At 37.1% G+C, this 19,638-nt stretch overlaps 1 protein-coding gene across 3 annotated transcripts in view; it reads left to right on the top strand.

Moving 5' to 3' along the window:
• ESRRG (estrogen related receptor gamma) overlaps positions 1-19,638 on the top strand; it is a 569,800-nt gene that overhangs the window by 333,010 nt on the left and 217,152 nt on the right. The window contains exon 1 of one of the 3 annotated variants that reach the window (XM_006736791.3): positions 11,617-11,815. The exons of the other annotated variants lie outside the window; for them this stretch is intronic. Within the exon in view, the coding sequence (XP_006736854.1) occupies positions 11,760-11,815 (56 nt within the window). The 5' untranslated portion in view covers positions 11,617-11,759. Of the gene's footprint in view, positions 1-11,616; positions 11,816-19,638 lie in introns of those variants that run through there. 3 annotated transcript variants of the gene reach the window in all.

Below are 19,638 nucleotides of genomic sequence, written 5' to 3'. Positions count from 1 at the left end.
TTAAGAGAGATTACTGGTTCCAGCCTCCAACCTCCAGCCTGTGGGGCCTGAGAATTTGCATTGCTAACCAGCTTCCAGTTGATGCACATTCTGCTAATCTGGGACCCACACTTCTACTACTGCATTAATTAGTCCAATCGCATTCTTCATTGAAGCCCCATGAGATGAAATGCTATGGCCAAGGTTACAGATGACTGAGAAGAATCATTGTTTCTTAAGCATTTTTTCTACCACATCTCACTTCTCTGGGCAAGACTGGGGAACTTAAGAGATTTTTTTACTCTTACCCTATAAAGCAGCTGGATATTAATTTGAGGGGATAAATATTTGTGTTAAAATACTGTTTAACTCGGGCACCTGGGTGGCTCAGTCGGTTAAGCGTCTGCCTTCAGCTCAGGTCATGATCCCAGAGTCCTGGGATCGAGTCCCACATGGGGCTCTCTGCTCAGCAGGGAGTCTGCTTCTCCCTCTCACTCTCCCTCTCTCTCAAATAAATAAAGAAAATCTTTAAAAAAATAAAATAAAATACTGTTTAACTCTTTAGAAAGATCTGGATGAATGATAGAGTCTAGAAAGGCTACTCATTAATACACTAGAAACTGCCACTTTGGAGTTTTCCTTCTTATTTTCTTTCTCAAGAAGAGATGAGTATAATGACCCAGAAAATCAAGCTCTTAAGTAAATCATTCAGTTACCTGAGACCAGGCAGGGCTACATAAGGATGTAGGTTTATTTATGAATATGATTTTAAATATGATTCAAAAGTAGGAAACAGTTGTTCTAGAGGTTCTCTCCTGTGGTGGGGGTGGGGACAGGGCAGGGTTTTGTCACGACTGTGCAACCCCTTTTTAAGAATAAAACAAATACTGGGGCTCCTGGGTGGCTCAGTCAGTTAAGCGTCCAACTCTTGATTTCTGCTCAGGTCATGATCTTGGGGTCCTGAGATCGAGCCCTGTATCAGGCTCCATGCTCAGCAGGGAGTCTGCTTGAGATTCTCCCTCTCCCTCTGCTCCTCCCCCTGCTCACACACGCTCTCTCTCTCAAGTAAATAAATAAAATCTTAAAAAAGAAAGAAAAGAATGAAACAAATGCTGAGAAACACAGTCACCATTTTCTCCTTATCTACAGAGCAAGGGCGGGGGAGGGAAATTAAAAAATAACAACACTTCTTTTCTCATAAGTCTTAATACAGTTTCATTTAGTGAGTAGCTAATTCTGAAAGACTAAATATATTGGACCCATTAAAATACTGACAGGATTTCTTCAGAGAAACGCAGAAACTCAATTACAAAAAAATCAAGCAGCGTGAATGTGATGATTTTGGCCCAAATCAGCAATTTCTTGGGCAAATATTTATTGAGTCTAAAATGTCCAGATTACAGTGCTAGGTACTGCTCAGATTATTAAAAGCCATCAAGAAGTTTACTAAATGGAGAACACACAGAGAGAGTAGAACCCAACGTAAAAGCAGTTAGAGGATGTCGATAGTGCAAAGCATTCTGGGACACAGAGGAGCGAGCCCTAATTCAGCCTGGGGACCCCTGGAAAGAGGAGACATTTCCACTGGCCTCTAAGGATCAGAAGGGTGTTCTGTGTACTCTGTAAATTGTGTTGCTAAGCATTGTAGCTAAGTGACAGCCAGGATTACAAAGAAAGGAATACTTTCTTTGCAATACCACATGGTTTATTTATAAATATGTTAACTTTCTCACGCAGTAAAAGCACATGAATTAAGTCTCGTAGAAATAAGCGAAGTGTTTATATACTGTACATCTCAAAGTATTGATTGGGATTGAATAATTGAATAGGACTAACTGCTCAGTCGATGGGAATGAAGCCAATGGTGGGGCCAAACTGGGAGGCTCTGACCACAGAAAGAACCCATTAAAGCTCATACTGTCTCATTTAATCATCCTTGCTAATAGAGAAGACAAAATGTGGCCATGTTTCCCTCAAGATCTTCCTAGCTGTAATACAGCCAGGACCAAGGAACCTGGCAGTATGCAGTGCACGGCCCTTCGACAGACTTCTGGAAAGACTGGAGAGATGAAATAGAACAATCCTGAAGAGAACACCTATGTTTACAGAGCTGTTACGTTATATGAGTGATTATAGTTCTTTTTTATTAATGATGAAATCTTGGAAAATTTCCAGACAAATAGGTTGATTTTAAATTTTAACTTAATTTAAAAATATGCTGTGGTTTCTGTTTTGCTCCTCCTTTGACGTCCTTGTTCTTTGGCTTAGATATTCTAGAATTAGACTATAGTTACATTACTCTGAAACTTGGGGGAGAGAAACTAAGGAACAGAGAGCTATACCAAACTTTTCTGTGAAATCAGTGATGGAGAAGGGAGATGGAGACCTCAAGTTCCCTTTTCGTATTTTACATTCTCACTACTAAGGTATATGTTTATCCCAGGAAACCGACACAGGGCCTGGTACAGATCAGGCTTCCAAAAATGTGTGTTTCTTCAGTAGAAAGGAAGGGTGAAGGTATACAATTGGTAGGGACAGCTTTATTACACTTTCCTAAAACAGAACTGTTTTGGGGAGCAAAAATGTGTATTGGTGAGTGCTTTTCTGTATTCCTGTGTGTCTTTTTTTTTTTTTTTTTAAAGATTTTATTTATTTGACAGAGCACAAGCAGAGGGAGAGGGAGGGAGAAGCAGGTTCCCTACTGAGCAAGGAGCCCGATATGGGACTCGATCCCAGGACCCTGGAATCATGACCTGGGCCGAAGGCAGCCGCTTAACCGACTGAGCCACCCAGGCGTCCCTCCTGTGTGTCTTTTTAAGAGGAGGTCACAAAGCTTATGGGAAACTGCTTAAGATTAGGAGGGCAAGACAAGTAGAATTTAAAAAACAAGAAATTCAGGTCCTGACTTTGCAACCTGACAATGGAAATGTCTTTGGGCAAGCAAATAAACTCTTGGACCTCAGTTTTGTCATCAATACGATGGGAATAATAATAATATAGTTTCTAACTGCGCCACAGTGTTGTTGTGAGTACTGCATTGTTAATGTTAAATTATAGCCAAAAAATACTAGATACTCTAGTTATTAATTATAGTTAAAAAATTCCTATACAGCTAAACTTCTCTAGCTAGCTATATTTTAAAAATATAAAGTTTGAAAAATCTTCTTCCTTCGCTAAATTTTACTTCTTTGTTTAGAGTTTCAATTTATCCAAGGGTGAATGAATCTGTTTCTTTTCTCTTCTCACTGATGAAAATTGGCTTTGATTTATTTAATGTTCTAATTCAAGTGGTAACTGAACTATAAAAAAAAAAAGGGGGGGTCTTTAATTATGTTATTTGCTTTTCTGTAACACAAAGTTTGATTGGATAAAGCTCCTGACACAAATAGCTGTGTGTTTAGTGACAAACCACAGGTGAGATAAGACCCTAGGGTTTTCAGAGTGACTATTGTCCTCATGTCCCCTCCCCATCACCATAACTGTTTGTTTTTTCCCATTCCTGTTATTTTAATCTACCAGGAAAATGGTGAAGGAATTCTTTGTCTCATTCTCTTTTGCATCCAATGTCTGGTTTTCTAGAAATGTTTTTGTCTCTCCCTGATGTGATGTGTTCTCATCAGTGTCTTGGTCTTGGAGTGAAACCCCCAAACAGAACATGCAGGACTTGGTTAAAGAATTACAGGCATTAAAGAGAGGAAGAGAGTGGCCTAAAGGCAAGACCTTTGTCTTTTTCTAATTCCCTTCTTCCCCTCCCATAAGAAGAGAAATCCACCCCCTTTCTGAAAGTGTTGAGTATTCAGTGCCATTCCAGCAAAATACCAGGGAGAAATGGAGCTCTGTGGCCATTCTTCCTGGGAGCTGTGTCAACATTTAACCAAGGAAACCCCGGAATCCTTAATATAGAAATTATGTTGTATACAAGAGCCATTTTTGAATGCTTTTATAAAAAAACTATTTGTTTTCCGGACATATCTGGGATATGGTGATTTTTAAAAGCTGTCAGCTTAAATGAGAAAATGTTTTCATGTTACCCTGGTGAGGGGCATAGATTTAGGTATTGATGTGGTAGCATCGTTTTAATAATAAGTATAGTTTTTCATTATCTCATACTTAGTCAGTATGACTATTTGGAAAACAGAAAAATAGAAAGAGGAGGAAGAAAGCGATCTCTCAGAAGACTAAATGGTCTAGAAGGTCTGGAGCAGCTTAGAATGGCGGACCTTGTCCTCTCATTTTTTTCTTCTCTTCTGTCTTTTTCTATCAGCTCCCTCCTCTCCACTGACTTCATATATATATAGATATAGATAGATATAGATACATATCTATCTATATCTATCTTATCTTTTATAAATTTCCTATATTGCTCTAATAATTTAACCGAATTATAATCTTCAAATATGGCAGCAAGACACCAAGTATTAACATCGGTCATCACTTCATTCATTCATTCAAGACATCTTCGTATGTTTCTGTAACATTGACGGGACTATTGACTGAGTGCTCTTGCTGGCTCTGGGGATACTCTCAGAGCTGGTGCAGTTTCACAGATTACGGGGGGGGGGGGGGCGTTACGGTAGGGAAAGGAGTGGCCGCTTAATAAAAACCAGATCCCTAAAAGAAATGATAGTCAAAATGTGTTTATGAAAGGGCACCTAATTCCCTGGGGAGAAGAGAGAGAGAGAATTTCTCTCTACCAATTCATCTCTACTTCTTTTTAAATATGTGACTCTTTTTAACCTTTCTAAGCTTTTGCAGAAAGTAAAATAAATACGCTTGGGTATTTATCTCTTGGGATCTGATGTGCCTTGGCTCTTACTTGGGACCTTTGTCCTCGGAGGGCTCATCTCTCGGCTGGAGTTCCATGCACTGGTATATTGTCAACAACTGGGAGATTAACATTAGTAGCTTGTTACTAAGTAAGCACTGGAAAGAGGAGACATGTAATCTTTTCAAATATGAGCTCTTCTACTACCTGAGTGTGAAACTTGGGTTAAGACTCTTAACCACTCTGAGCCTCATTTTCCTCACCTGTTAAGGTAACCAAGTCGGACTCATAATCCCCGTGGTCTTTCCCTGTCTGTAATTCCCTGTTGCCCCAGACTTTTTGTTCTGCCATAGATTAGTGGCCATTCAGTGTAACAAGAGCAAAGCCTTGTGAAGAAATTGAGTTCTTGGGATATCTGATCAAAGGAGCTCCTGGGTGAATGAGCTTGTGCTCAGGATAGTAATAAAATCAACAGCATTATTGACTGAACTGCTAGGGTGGAGGGATGTGGAAGAATGTCTTAAAGGAAGAGAAAAGGAGTAGAAGCAATTTCTCTCTCCCCTTCTTTCTGGTAAACAATGTACGATTGAATGCTCTGGAGAGTCAGCAGAATCATTGAGCGTTCCCAAATCTGTGTTCTTCACACTCACGCACAAAACAATGGTTAGCTTTAAGGGGGACATCTGCTTTCGCCCCCTCTCATTATACTGAGTCCATATATGCGTGGCAGTATTCTAGCAAGCAGTTCGTGTCCTCTTAGGGCAAACATTCCTGCTCTGTTTGCTGGGGGAATACTTGCACTTTGTTTCCTTTTCCGTATTAAGCACCTTGAACTCCTAGTCAAACATGAAGGCCAAATGAACAGGTAATGCCATTTCTTCAGATTTTTTCTTTCATTTAGTGAGATTTAAAAATAGCTTGGCTAACATTTATGGGAGGCTCACTATGTGGATGATGACAGTAAAATTTATTATCCAAACCGAGGCACTTTGGAGAGTGTAAGGAGGGAGGGCTGTAAATTATCAGGCTAGGACAGCTGGTGCAAGTCAGAATGTCTTGGCCCACTGGGTCGGGCGATCCGTACCCTACCCCAGCTAGGACCAGACATGGGGCTAAATTACTTTAAACTCAGTTAATCCCCATAACAGTTGTACAAGATTGTTCTTACTGTTATTCCCATTTAATAGCGAAGGAAACTGAGAGTTAGATCCATGGCATGACCCTAGGCCAAAGCCTCATCCCTCATAATTGGAATGCGAGCCCAAGGCTTGACTCCAGAGCAGGCTGTGAGGCCTTCCCAGGGGCTGAGGCCTTCCACCATCTCCTGACTTCCGCCAGGCATGACAGACACACACCCCTAATTTGCCTTGCTTGGGGGAAGCACGTTTTTATCAAATGAGTTCATTTATAAAAAGGAACCTTAGAAGAGTGTGTCAGACAGTTCTAACATAAAAAAAAAAAAAAAGTAATAGCCTCTAAGCCTGTTTATATGGACACCAGAGGCTATACAGCTCACTTTCCTTTTTTTTTTTTTTAGTAGTCCTTTGAAAATTTGGACGAAAGGGTTAAAGGAAACAATAGGAAAAGAGAACTTTCAAATAGGGTTGAAGAGTCCTCTAAGTCAGGAAAAAAAATACTTTGTGTTTTTTTGGGTATTTCATGGCCACATGCATTTTTAACTTCGCATCAATGTTGAATGGGGTGGTTAAGATGGATAATTTGATCATCTTACTAGTATCAAAGCAAGTATTGCTTATTCTAAACTCTGTCATATTTGTTCACTTGCCTCTCCCTCTCTGTCTCCACTACTCCCCACCCCCACCCCCTTCCTCTCAGAGTTAAGCTACCCTTTATTTTGGACAACACTATCACACACATGATTGAGTCAACAATTTATGGCTTTTAAAAATAGGGATTTTGTCCTCTCTTAGGTTTATTGTTTATCATAATCATCTTTCAAGTGAAAAGGCTAATTTACTCTTTCTATAGGAATATTTTAAGCTTGATTATCATAATATTACAGCTGCCTGAAAAGGTCTAAAATGGGACATTGACCTTGAATGTTTTCTGCATTTAGCTCATGGTGCTTAACATTCAGGAAAGAATATAACTGCAACTCATTTATTAATGTATAATCTCAAAATGTTAACTATTGCTCTGTAAATACATGCCATACAGATTGTAGAACACTCATGGGATACTAGAAAACGTATCGGGTATTTCACCAGGGTACATATGTTGGAAATACAGCATAACTAACGTCACTGTTCCCACTGAAGCTACTATAGTTTATAACTTAATCTTTCCTGATATTTTACCATGTATCTTAATAGCTTGATGAAATGAAAGTGAAATAAACCTGAATTAATTAAACAGAAACCAAATTGCCTCTATTAGTTTCTCTGCCTTCTTTTGATCCCCCCCCACTTTCACAAATACTGGAAAAAGAGTTTGGTGTCTTACAGAGGTGAGGTAATTGCTCCCCAGAGAATGGACTTTTTACAAGGACTTGGTAATTTGGGAATGGGATGGATTTATAAGACAAGAGGTTTGTCAAAAGGCACGGTTTTTATTAGTGCCTCTGTGGAAGTGATCACTTTCAGTCAAAATGATTGCTTCTTGCCAATCGAGACAATAATTTAAATATCAAAGCCTGTGCCCTAGAAATGAAAGGCAACAGAAGATGAGGTATGATGAATTGATAGGGGTTTGGTGGTGATAGAGAGGAAAGTAGTCATACTGACTCTGAAAGCAGTCTTCATATTCCCAGTGGGAAAGGTGTGTTCTTAAACAGGTTTAAAGCATAAAAGAAATCCCAAAGCACAGATGAGGAAAAGAGGCATAGGTAAACGAGATGACCTGCTCAAGGCCACCCAAGTCACGAGAGGATGCAGAAGGGATCCTGGTGTCTAAGCTGCCTGTGTGCCCATCAGGGTTCTTTTCGCAGGGATGTTCATTTGTGGCTTTTCTTTTTTCTTTTCTTTAGAGCTAAAGATAGTAGTTTGTAATAGTCTTGATTTGCTTTTTGCAGTATGGTACATTATGCTATACAAAATCCATCAAAGACAGCAGGGAAGATGGTTCAAAGGGTTAAACAGCTTTTTTTAAGGGTTTATGGTCTTGAGGAAAGATCCACAAAGATAGATTGTAAGGCGATTTGAAAATCTAAATTTGTTATGCCTTGTTTAGTTTTAAATATTTAACAAATAACAGATGTGCAATCTAAAATAAAAATTTGCTTCAAAAATAGTGTGACAGCTAGAAGCATTTTAATACAGATTAGTCCTGTTAATTTTCACAAAAGGAAGATGGGAACTAAAAGTAGCTATTACTATGCAATAATGGCAAGATGAAACATTTCTCATCATCAGCCTAAGAATTCATTGTTAGAATGTTTTAGGAAAGGATTCTGACTAAAATACAGTAAAATTTCCGGTACAGAAAACAGGAAGCTACGTTTTTTTGTTTGCACTTGAGTTTTGCTTGTTGCCATTCTGTTCTTTCAAATGGAAATGAAGTATATTTTCTGCTGGTGTCTGTGCATGAGTTGGGGCCTGAGGATGAAGTTGTCTGGATATTTGTGACTGCATTGCGTAAGGAAAAAGAGATTGAAACTATGCATGGACCCAAGACCTGATGCATAATAGATGGATATTAACTAATTGATTAATAGTTTGTGTGAAATAGTCCTAAGAGGTTCTTTTATTTAGTTCCATTTTTCCTGCTTTGGGTAGACTCCTTGTGGTAGGATTGTGAAGTGTATTGACTGATTAGCAATATGTGTTTATTCTAGGCTGTTTATCTATTTGTTTCATTTTTTCCCCATATCCTTTGTCATTGAAATTCTAAAAGATTTATGCTCAGTATTGCTCATGATGTGTGTATTCCCTGTGATTATCCACTGTTTCCTCCTTCAAGGTGAGAAAACTGTGGCTAGGGAAGATTCTGGAGATGACTAAGCTGCGTGTTTATAAAATATTCTGGAAGCTGTCTTGCGAGTTTAGTGCAGTAGATATTATTTTAAATTTTAAATTGGTTAAACTGGATTCAAGACAGTCGGTGTAATCTTAGGTCCTTGACTTGTAAAGGTGACACTTTGATCCCAAAGGGAAGCATACAGATCCGTGTAGTATATCCACTAGTATACTTTTGGTCATTCAGAAAGCAGCTAGCTCAGTGGACAGTGTACCTTGCATTGATGAAATATGGTTAGTGAAAGATCAGTGGGGACAATGCGCTGTATGTTTGTACATGTGTCTCTGTGAGCACAGAAGAGACTTACACATGGAAGAGTCTAAATATGTTTAAAATATATACCAATGAAATCCAGTGGTTTATAATGGGGCAAATAAGTACCCAAAAGGAAATAAGAAAATTCTGGGAAGTAAAAGACTCCAATGAAATGTGGTGACTTAAGGTCCATCGGTAAATAATTGACTACAAATCTTGTCTTTAAAAAGCCATTTCAAAGGAATAATAAAAGGTTCTGTCACAGCGTGATAATGCAAAGAAACTGAATACAGTGTAGGATTCTGCACAGGTCCAAAATCTGAATGTATCGAGTGCTTTAAGATGGGTTGAGTACTTTAAATAATCTTTATTTTTTCTAAAAAAGAGTCTTTAGAAAAAATTAAAAAAAAAAACTCTGTTTTTGGGATATTGTTTAAAAATGTGTACAACTGGATCTATTGATTATCCTGAGAATTTTGGTTTGTTCAGAAATGAAGATAGTGATCTTTGAACCAAAGATGTTTTTCTTTCTTTCTAATGCAGTATTAGCTTCCATATTTCTTTTATTGTATTTTAGAAAAATCATGGTTCGATTTCAAATGCTTTTTTATTTATTTTTTTAATTATAAAATGATTACATGTCTCATTTTAGATTGAACAGACAAATTTTTTTTTTTCCGGGTGTCTGCAGAATGCTTGGATTTTCTCCTACATCTCAAAGCTCTTTTAATTCACTGCTCACAACCAAATTTACATCTTAATTGCAGAGTTCACATTTAACAATATAGACAGCATAATGCTACTGGTAATTAAGCTTTTACTACCTGCTTTTATACAGTATTCTCAGGCACAATTTTTGCTATGTGAGTTCTCATCTAAGAACTTGTATGAATTTAGACCACAAATAAAAGGAATCAGGCCCATATCTTAGATATGGCCAAATACATGGCAGGAAAATTGCTTTCTTTCTGTGGGGGGACCAAATCATGTCTGTCATTTTTACATTCTGAATTTTAATGCGGCTGTTCTATTTTAGTGTTTGTTTTTTTAAAGACCTAGAAAATTTGAAAGGGTTGAGAGAGAGAGAGAGTTGAGTTCTGATATAGTGACTTCAGCGCACACTGAGTATCTGAACTAATTTATTTTGATCTTCAAGATTATACTATTTATATCGTGGAACACTTAAGATGCAAAAGGTTGGTAGCAGAAGAACTGAATTATATCAAAATTGTGGGTCTTCCACTCTCCATAAGGGAGCAGTTTGCCATAAATAGCTGGCATCTATTCCAATATATTTGCTAGTATAAAATAGCCTGTAGTTCAAAATAGGACCTAAGAAAACTCTTTGTTGTAAGAAAACTAAGAACACATTCTACGTTATTGAAGGAAAAATAATCTTCTCTTCTTATGCCCTTAAAACAAACAAACAAACTTTTGATTGAGAATTTTAGTTTCCTAAATTATTATCTGTTTGAAACTAGTCCTTATAATGGCCAGACTGTGCGATGATTTACAAAATGTTTCTGGGTTGATTTTTTATGATTCGGGGTGTGTTATGTAAAGAAACAAATATGTACACTGCATTTCATTTGGAAACTGATGTTTTGGGTAAAATCATATATATTTGTATATGCCTCCCAGTTTGGAAGCTTGTATTGAAATAAGTATGATTAAGAACACTTTTAGTGCACTGTGTAGTAATGCTCTCCATGCAGGGGGGAAGAAAAAAGGAAACGCAGTCTTTATTTTGTCAAAATGCACTGAGATGGATTTAATGTACTATCTCCCCTACAGGCCTCAGACCGCCACCCCTGTAACTGGAGAAGCCAATTTGTCCTGCCGTTGTTTACCTTTGCTTTCAAAAGCTATGCATTGTATATCTATAGGTGGAGAGGCAGCAGGTAAAGAAATGTTTACACGTATAATTTGCATAGGCATGCTCTCAGATTGTATTGACGCACTATTTCCTCTTCTGTAGTTGTGCAAAACTGCATCCCACCTCAGAGAGGACGATCCCAGGGGTTCACGTGCCCTGACAATTTAGAAGAATTGTCTTTGATTTTTCAAATGCCCAGTATGTATCAGGAAACCAGGAAAAGACGCGATTACGACGAATAAATGGGGAAGTACAGCACTAAATAAGCAGCAGCCCCCAGGGGTTTAAAACACAGACCACGGCAGGACAAACTTAATTCTCTACCTTCCGCAGAATCCTTTCCCAAATTAACTGGGAAGTGTGCGTGCGTGAGTTCTTCTTTTCAAGGCAAAACAGGTCTTAGGTTGGAAACCAAAGACAAATCCCTCCAGTGCCTAGAGAGTTAAGTTAGTTATGTTTCTTTTGTAGCTTCCCAGAAAAAGAGAGAAAGACAGACGGAAAAGAAAAAGCACAGCCTCTCCTGGGAGCGTTCCGATGGCTGCCGTGCCCGCTCCCTTTTTCCTCTCCCACTCGCGGTTCTCAGTGCCCGCGGCTCTCTGCACCCTTCCTACCTGCCTGGCTCCGCTCGCTCCGTGCAGCCTCCCGTCGCCTCCCTCCTGATTGGGCAGACGCCCCCCAATCGGCTGCGCGCCTGGGCCGGTGGGACTGCATATGTAAAGCCCTACTTCATATTAATAAGCTCCAATCGGGGCTTTAAGTCCTTGATTAGGAGAGTGTGAGAGCTTTGGTCCCAACTGGCTGTGCCTATAGGCTTGTCACTAGGAGAACATTTGTGTTAATTGCACTGTGCTCTGTCAAGGAAACTTTGATTTATAGCTGGGGTGCACAAATAATGGTTGCCGGTCGCACATGGATTCGGTAGAACTTTGCCTGCCTGAATCTTTTTCCCTGCACTACGAGGAAGAGTAGGTACCTTTTTCTTTCCTTTTTAAAACTCGCCGTGGGGGTGCGTGTGTGTGTGGGGGTGGACAGAATGTATCTTTGCACAAGGATTCAGGTAATGCCCCGGGAATGTTGTGTGCACGAGTGCTTGTTTGTGTCTGTCTTGTGCCTTTTGTGTTGAGGGTGATCTCCTAATTCAGTAAGTCGAGAATTGTTCTCTGACTACAATGTTACCTTTGAGGCAAAGCTCAGTGACTGTCAGTAAAATAGCTGTGTGACAGTCACTTCTTATTCAGGTGCTAAGAATAGGCACTTGGCACACATGCTTAGTGAACTGTTAAAATGCATCTTTTACTAGGACCCATTTTCCCAAGGAAAGATGTTTTAAAATACAATATTCAAAATGATTTATACTATTGAGTGCCTCTTATGTATTTGCAGTTTGACAGATATTTTCAGCTCTCTGTCATTTCTTACCGCGCAGAGTTAGAGGCAAAATTGCACATTTACTAATTCTCCTTCAGAGAACAATTTAAAAACTAGCCCTGTGCAATTCAGGGCTAGAATAATGTTATTTGCATGGTTAGCGTTAAGTCAGCACTTAACTGACAAATCAGTCCATTAAGTAACATGAGATTTTCACACGTTATAAATATTTAAGGAGAGAAAAAACTAAAGAAGCAGCAGTAGTGACTTTTAAAATTTCCCCTTGAATAGACAACGTTGAGATTGTGGATTTGTGTCATGTATCCTGTCCAGAAAATACAGAAAAGTACTTTTGTTCTTATATGCAGTTTAATTCGGATTTATGAATATCTTTATGCATAGGGATTTGTGTGTGTGTGTGTGTATGTATCTTTGGAACACTAAAGGTTGGGGAGAAGTGGATGAGGGTAGGACAAGTAAATTAGGCATTCTTGTGTAAATGAGTAGGTCACAAACTTAATTTCAACCCACTGTTAAGATAAAATATTAGTATATACCACGGGAGCCGTCACTGGATTATCTTTCTGTTGAGTCAGTTATATTGCTTTGCTTTCACATTACAGTAATACCAACTATTATAATTCTGAAAAGAGTGCTCTTGGCAAACATCTCTCTATAGACTGTGAAGAAAATCTAAAACTCGCGAAGATGAGCTTAGTGCATTATAGGTAGATGTCCACTAGCTGTCCTTAGTGACTGCATATTGCATTGCTTTGTAATTAAGTAAGAGATGAAAACTGACTTGCAGTCTCAGTGGTCGCTCGTGTGTGTAGGAGTGTGAGTGTGTGTAGATACGTCTGTGCACGCTCGCACGTGCTCACACACACTCGCACAGGGATATTCTCCAAGAGATGGACGTAGGAGGAACGGAAAGCTTGGAAGGTTGCATCCAGTTTGAAACACTCACAGCAAGAAACAACCTTAAATTGTGTGAAAATAAAAATGAAAAATAAACAAAGGTAGGACTGCCCACTCAAGTGTAGTTTGAAGGTTAGTGCACCTGGGGCCTTATAATTGGAGGGTGTAAATGTCTTCATGTCAGGAAGAAGGCGTTATCCAAGCTCACCCAGATTCTGAACTTTCTCCTGTAAATAAATAAACAAAACAAACTTTAAAAATTCCCCAGAGGCTTCTTTTTAAAGTAGTTTTCTTGAATTTAACTTCTTATAGCTAATTTGAATAATTTGTTTAAATAAGCCTCTAAAAGCAGATTCATTTAAATGAAATCAGGGCACATGTCCTTTTGGCTTTGGCGCAAGATTCAAACTAGCTTTCTTTTTGGCTCAATTAAAAGTCATCTTTAAAAAATACAGATTTATTGTCTGGATGCAGTTCTGATGGTTACGTGGTTCACTGGACAGACAGAAAGATCTAATGCTAAGCAACACATCTGCCTCTCTGTCTCAATTAATAAACCACAGAATTTATACATGCTATTAATATTCATAGTAATTGTACTGGGTTAAACCCTATCACGTGTGCGTATACATAGAAATGAAATCAGAGTTATGCAGTTTCAGAGGAAAATATTAGGCAATTTCTGTTTTGGAGACTGTTAAAAAAGATTCATACAATTTATTGACCACCATTAGGAGAGCCTAAAATATTAACCTATAACTATGTGTTTTTTATTTTAGGAAATGTGCCAGCACATTAAAGAACATAATGCTTGAAAGCTTGTTTCACATTTAATAGCAGTAATAACTGATAGCATACATAGATGAAAATAATATATCTGCTCATTTTGACATATGTGTCCGTCTAATCATTCTAAATGAGTGTGCTCATCACATGAATCCCTTTCAACCTCTGATTAAAATGTAACATTGACTACAGGATTATAGAGCGGACTTAATTTTACTGACTGTTTTAACAGTTGTCACAGCTGTTGGAAGAAGGAAAGGCAATTGAAACACTCCAAGACACGCAAGGCGAGGAGGAACAGTTTAGTAGATTCAGCCTGATCATAGAAATCCAAGCATTGCAAATGAAACAGATTTGTATTTTAAAATTCCTCTTTGGAGGTATGCAAGGTTTATTTTGTATGGTTCACTCTTTCTGTGTCAGGGTTTTGATTTTTTTTTTTCTCGGCCTCCTCTCTCCCTTTTAAAAGCTAATGTAAATTGAAACACAACTATCCAAAAGTAATACTATAATGTCAAAATATCTGAGATAAAATAGGCAGGAAGGAAAAATTTATACAGTAACAACAGCAACAAAAAGCCTAAATCTGAGTGGATTCAAATGTTTTTAAAAAAAGATAGGAGCTTGCCTAAATCACTTTAGATGTGATATTATTTGAAAACTATGAACAGACACTTTTTTATTTTTCTAAGAAAGAACACCTAAACTCCAGACTTGGAGCTCATCTTACTTTTCCTCCTGTGTCTTCTCTGTAAGTCTGTTGCAAACACCTGCAGACTTAAAGGTAGGTGGTGTAGGTGGGGTTTTCAGATGATTTCTTTGTAAATTGCTGGAAGTGACAACTAGCTGCACTTAGGAGTGAGTGTTCTGGAGCTGTAGAATCTGTAACCTTGCTCATCACAGCACTAAAGCAAATAGATTAATTCTATTTTTCTGAAAATTTAATAGCCACTCTACATATCCCAAACTATAGATAGTCAAAATAGCCAGACAGTTTATTTTATGTAACATGTGATTTTCTCCTTGGAGTAAGCAAAAATAAGTGTTCCTGAGTTAATGGAATAAATGTGGAATGGGAGTGGTGAGTAAATGATGGGCACCCCATGTTTCACCAGCCCTTTGTGTCAGTGTATTTATGTATTACCTTATATATGTTTGGTGGTTAACTTTAGAAATCCTCCTTTTGACAGAAAGGGCTGGAAAACAGCTTTCCCTTTCCTGGGCAGAGGCAAGGGTGCTGGTGTTGGCTGGTTCTTAAAGTGATGGTTTCTCATCTTAATGTGTTTATGGTACTGCTGCTTTATTTACTGAGCCTTGTGTGTTGCAGCGGTAATTAACCCATGTTATTAGCAAAGCCCTTGTGGATATCCATTAATTCTCTTGCATGGATGATCATTTTTCCAGTGTTTTCCCCCCAATAAGGTATCATTGTTCTTTTTTTTTTTAATTCTAAATTGACGGCCTTTGATATATTTCTTTGATTTAATCTGACCTGTAATATATATTGACCATCTTATAAAAAAGGATATTGTAATTCAGTTTTTAAAAATGCTAATAGAAGCTGGAGAAAAGATTCCCCCCCCCCCTTTGGTTTTCTTTTCAAAGTAAAAAAGAAAAGAAATTAAGGTTTAAAAAGGAAATAATATAGGAAATCTGGTTTAACTCCTGGTTTTCCAGGTTTTAGAATTTACGATAATTTGGGTCTTTGAGGTCTTTTAATCAGATTTTTACTTAGTTAATAACACTTTAGGCATTTTTATAAAATATTGAGCCAGCAGAAAAATACTTGTGCTTCCTGTGCTGAGAAAAGATAAGGACCATCTCATTAGCTGGGCCATACTTTTGCAATTAATTTTAGATACATGGTGCTATTCATCAAAGAGGGCAGGTAACTTCTCTATGAGTCTGTTTAACAATACTTTCACAATACCTTACTCCTGCAAGAACTACAGACAAAGAAGAGACCTTTCTTTTGGAAGGTAGGCATAATGCCCAGTCTCAAGTCTGTATCACTTGTGAAAAATTCCTCAACATTTGTTTTAGCCTAGTGACTAAAAAAAATATTTCTTTGTTTTACTTTTAAAGTGCTGTACAGTACCGAAGGTTTTGCTTGTATGATTTCATAAAACATTCAATTCTGTGCTTATGGTTGATACTTTGTCAGACAAGTGGCAATTAATAGCAGTGATTTCTGTGAAACCAATTAATATCAATAAACTTTTTAGAACCACCTATTAAGCATTTAGAAATAAGAGAAGAGCATCGGAGGTATTTCAATAGAACTTTAAAGTCATTGCAGTAGAGAGGCTTGGCTTGGAATTTTGCTTCATAGCAAATTCATGGAAGAGAGAAACAATACAACGTTGATCTGTTATAAGTGCATATGAGCTCTGGCCCTAGCCAGCTCTCTGGAGAAAATCTTTGATTACACTGGCCCAGTTTGTTCAGTTTTTATCTCTTTTACATCCACTGGCCTTGTATTAAATTGTCATTGTCCTAAAGCGCTTGAGATAGAAATGAATTGCAGTTCTCTACATTCTCTGACAGTGAAATATTTAGGTTCTCTTTCTCCAATCATACTTATGTGTATATTTGATGGTGCAGGGATGACGCCAGGCATCTCTGCCGCTTCTCATTCTCCTGACTGCATTTCGTATGTTTTGCTGTTGATTATTTTCATCACCATGTGTATATGGATATACATGGTCTGTACTATTATAAATACATCAATACACATATGGTACTTTAAAATCTAAGCAGTCGATAGAATACGCACACGTGTGTGTTTGCATGTATAGTACACACGTGAAATATGTACCTTTGTGGGAAGAGTTATATGTGTAGAATACTACAGGTAGGCTGCTAAAGGTGTTCATTACATTTATAAAATAAAGTGAATCTCAAGTATTTTTCTGATCGATTAGTTGCCAGTTCAATTTGCCAGGCATGATTTTAACCTGGAATTAGTGTTTCGGGTATTTGCCAGGTCTGATTTTAAACTAAATTGGTTTAACTATATAGAAAGACAGGTAACAGGTAACCTAATAAGTCCATTTGTTTCTGATTTTATGAATTTTTAACTGTTGTCATTCCTAAATTCAAAAGCTGGTAATCATAAATAATTTATAAAATAGGAAATAAGCTACTAATATTAAATGCATAATTTAATGGTTTGGGCCCATGTCCAAGAAATAGTTTTGAATCAGCTCTTGGCTACATTCCTTTTTTTTTTTTTTTTTTTTTTAATACAAGGGCCTGACAAATGTATCTGAATGTAAACATGATAGGTCTCAGATAAATGCAATAAATAGGAATCTTATTTATCTGTATTACATAAATATGTCATTTCCTCATTTTTTTTTTTTTTTACTGAAAGCAAATATAGAAAACTAGTAAGTGTTCTATTTCTCCAAAGTACATCACAGATTTCAGAATTTTTGAATTTTACTCTAAGGGGTAAGTTTAGAGTTCTGTGATTTTGCTTAGTAAATCTGAAAGAGTGTTGAGAAAGAACACTTAGCCAACTGCTCTTTCTGTTGTAATTCTTGTTATTTATATGCTTGTTTAAATTCCTAGATTCATTTCCTATCGTTACTTGTATGTATAGCACTTTAATAAATTTAATGTTTCTCTCTCTTTTCTTTTTTTTTTAAATCCTACTGTTTCTTTTTGCCAATCCATCAGGTCAAAGTTAGCTTCTTATTATCTGAGGGTGATAACTGACAACCTTTGCCTTTTGAAGGATTGACCTGGCATCTCATTCTTGTGTCAGGTTCATTTTAGACTTCTACTTTCTAAGATCTAGGAAACCTCAGCTACTAAAAATAATTCCCATTCAGAGTTTTAGCAAACAAATCTTCCCTCTGTACTTTTTCTTTACAGAAGTGCCAGGTGTTTCTTTTTCTCTGACTTGGACAATATTTCTCATTATTTTCCAAATGTATTTTTCTAATCAATGATACAAAACCATCACATTGAGAGGATTTAGGTTATGTGGTGTGGTGTAAGTGTGTGTGGTATGCACGTGTGTGCATATGCATGCATCCGTCCTCTTTTTAATGAAAAAAATTTAAAAATGTTTGGAGGACAGGCTTTTTATGCTTTGATTTCTTCAGATGTCATGCCATCGTAACTTATGGCAACAAATGTATATTTGGAAGATAACTCACTAAGACAAAGCATTAAAAGAAAAGGAGCAGTTTTAAGTAAATTGACTTCTCACTGGTCAATTAAAGTGCACTTCAATATACTGGCATAGAGCTGTCTGTACATTTGAATATAGATATGCAACATTCAGCACTGGCCGTCAGAAATGCAACCTATGGCTGGGGCTTTGGCACTTAAAATCTCTTTGATACTTGAACTATTAAACTCATGGAGAGCCTACCTAGGATTGGATTACGTTGTTCAAAAAAAAAAAAAAAAGAACTTAAAAGTAAATTTATATTTTAATTGTAAAAGGCAGTCTTTGTCCTATACGTTCCTCTGTGCATTCTCGTACTGCTTTGAGTAACACAGAATTGCATATATACTTTTCATCATTTTGATTGGAAGTACACATTATGTGTAATATGCTTTGGCAGCACTTACCTAGCCAAAGAAAACAAATTAATACTAGGCATACTGAAGGCTGTCAGGCATATCACAGATGTGTCAATTTAACTTTGCTTCATCATACACCTTCTCTGCAAACAATTTGTTAAGATGGTACTAAATAAAAGGGAAGCTACCGATAAATTCTCATATTATATCAGAGATTGATGGCTAGCAGAAGTGTAATGAAAACCAGCTTGCTTGCTTACTTCTCTTTAAAACTCTGTGGGAATACAGACAGCATAGACAATAATGAGTTTTGTACCAAAAAAAAAAAAAAAAGGAGTATGACTTAAACTTGTTCAAATCTTTCTACTCTCTTGGAAGTAACAAAGGGATTTATTGCTTTAAAAGTCATTGAAGTGGTGAACCTCAGTTGCTCCTAAGTGTGAAGTAAATAAAGACTTTAAGAAGTGGAGAATCAGAAGGAGCATGGGCAATCCATCTTTAACAAGGGACATCTCTTTTTTGTTGCACTTTGCATACATTTTCTGAGGAAAAAAAAAATCTTGTGCCTTCTTTTTGTGTGGCTTATTCAAAATGCAAAAAGAAAAATGAAATTTGAAAAAGAGCTTAAGCACAGAAAATAGGCCGAAGCATATTAATTTTTTTCTCCTCCATGATCAGAATGCTTCTCTTGTACATGAAAATTGATTTTTCATCGATTCTAGGAAGATTTTACTTATTTCTAATGGCTTTTGAGAATTTAAACAAAAGGCGCATTAAATAAATATATTTACTTTGCTTTTAATACTCACAATGTGAATTAAAATGTTTTAAAAGGTGTTCTTTTCAAGGCAGTTATTATATTTACATTTTATATTTATAAGAATTTATTTTACTTTGAAAAGTGCCTAAAATTATATCCATAGTTAACAAAAATAGTGAGTAATATGAAAAATTATAGAGACCAAGGTACTCATTTAGAGAAAAAAATTCAAATATGAGGTTGTTTAATCAATTGCCCTTTGCCCTCCATAATTCCAAATTATCACAGAACTTCAACTTCTCCAAAAACGTAAGCTGGCTGTGTTAAATTATGTTCATTTTTCCATAAATGAAGGAATCCTCTGACAGTGCTTTCTTCATTGTCACTAATCTATTAAAATAGATCAGATATTTT

This window comes from Leptonychotes weddellii, chromosome 6 (assembly GCF_054177405.1).
Source record: "Leptonychotes weddellii isolate Sample4059 chromosome 6, ASM5417740v2, whole genome shotgun sequence".
In the NCBI taxonomy this organism is placed as follows: domain Eukaryota; kingdom Metazoa; phylum Chordata; class Mammalia; order Carnivora; family Phocidae; genus Leptonychotes; species Leptonychotes weddellii.
This window is presented reverse-complemented; position numbering and strand designations above follow the sequence as displayed.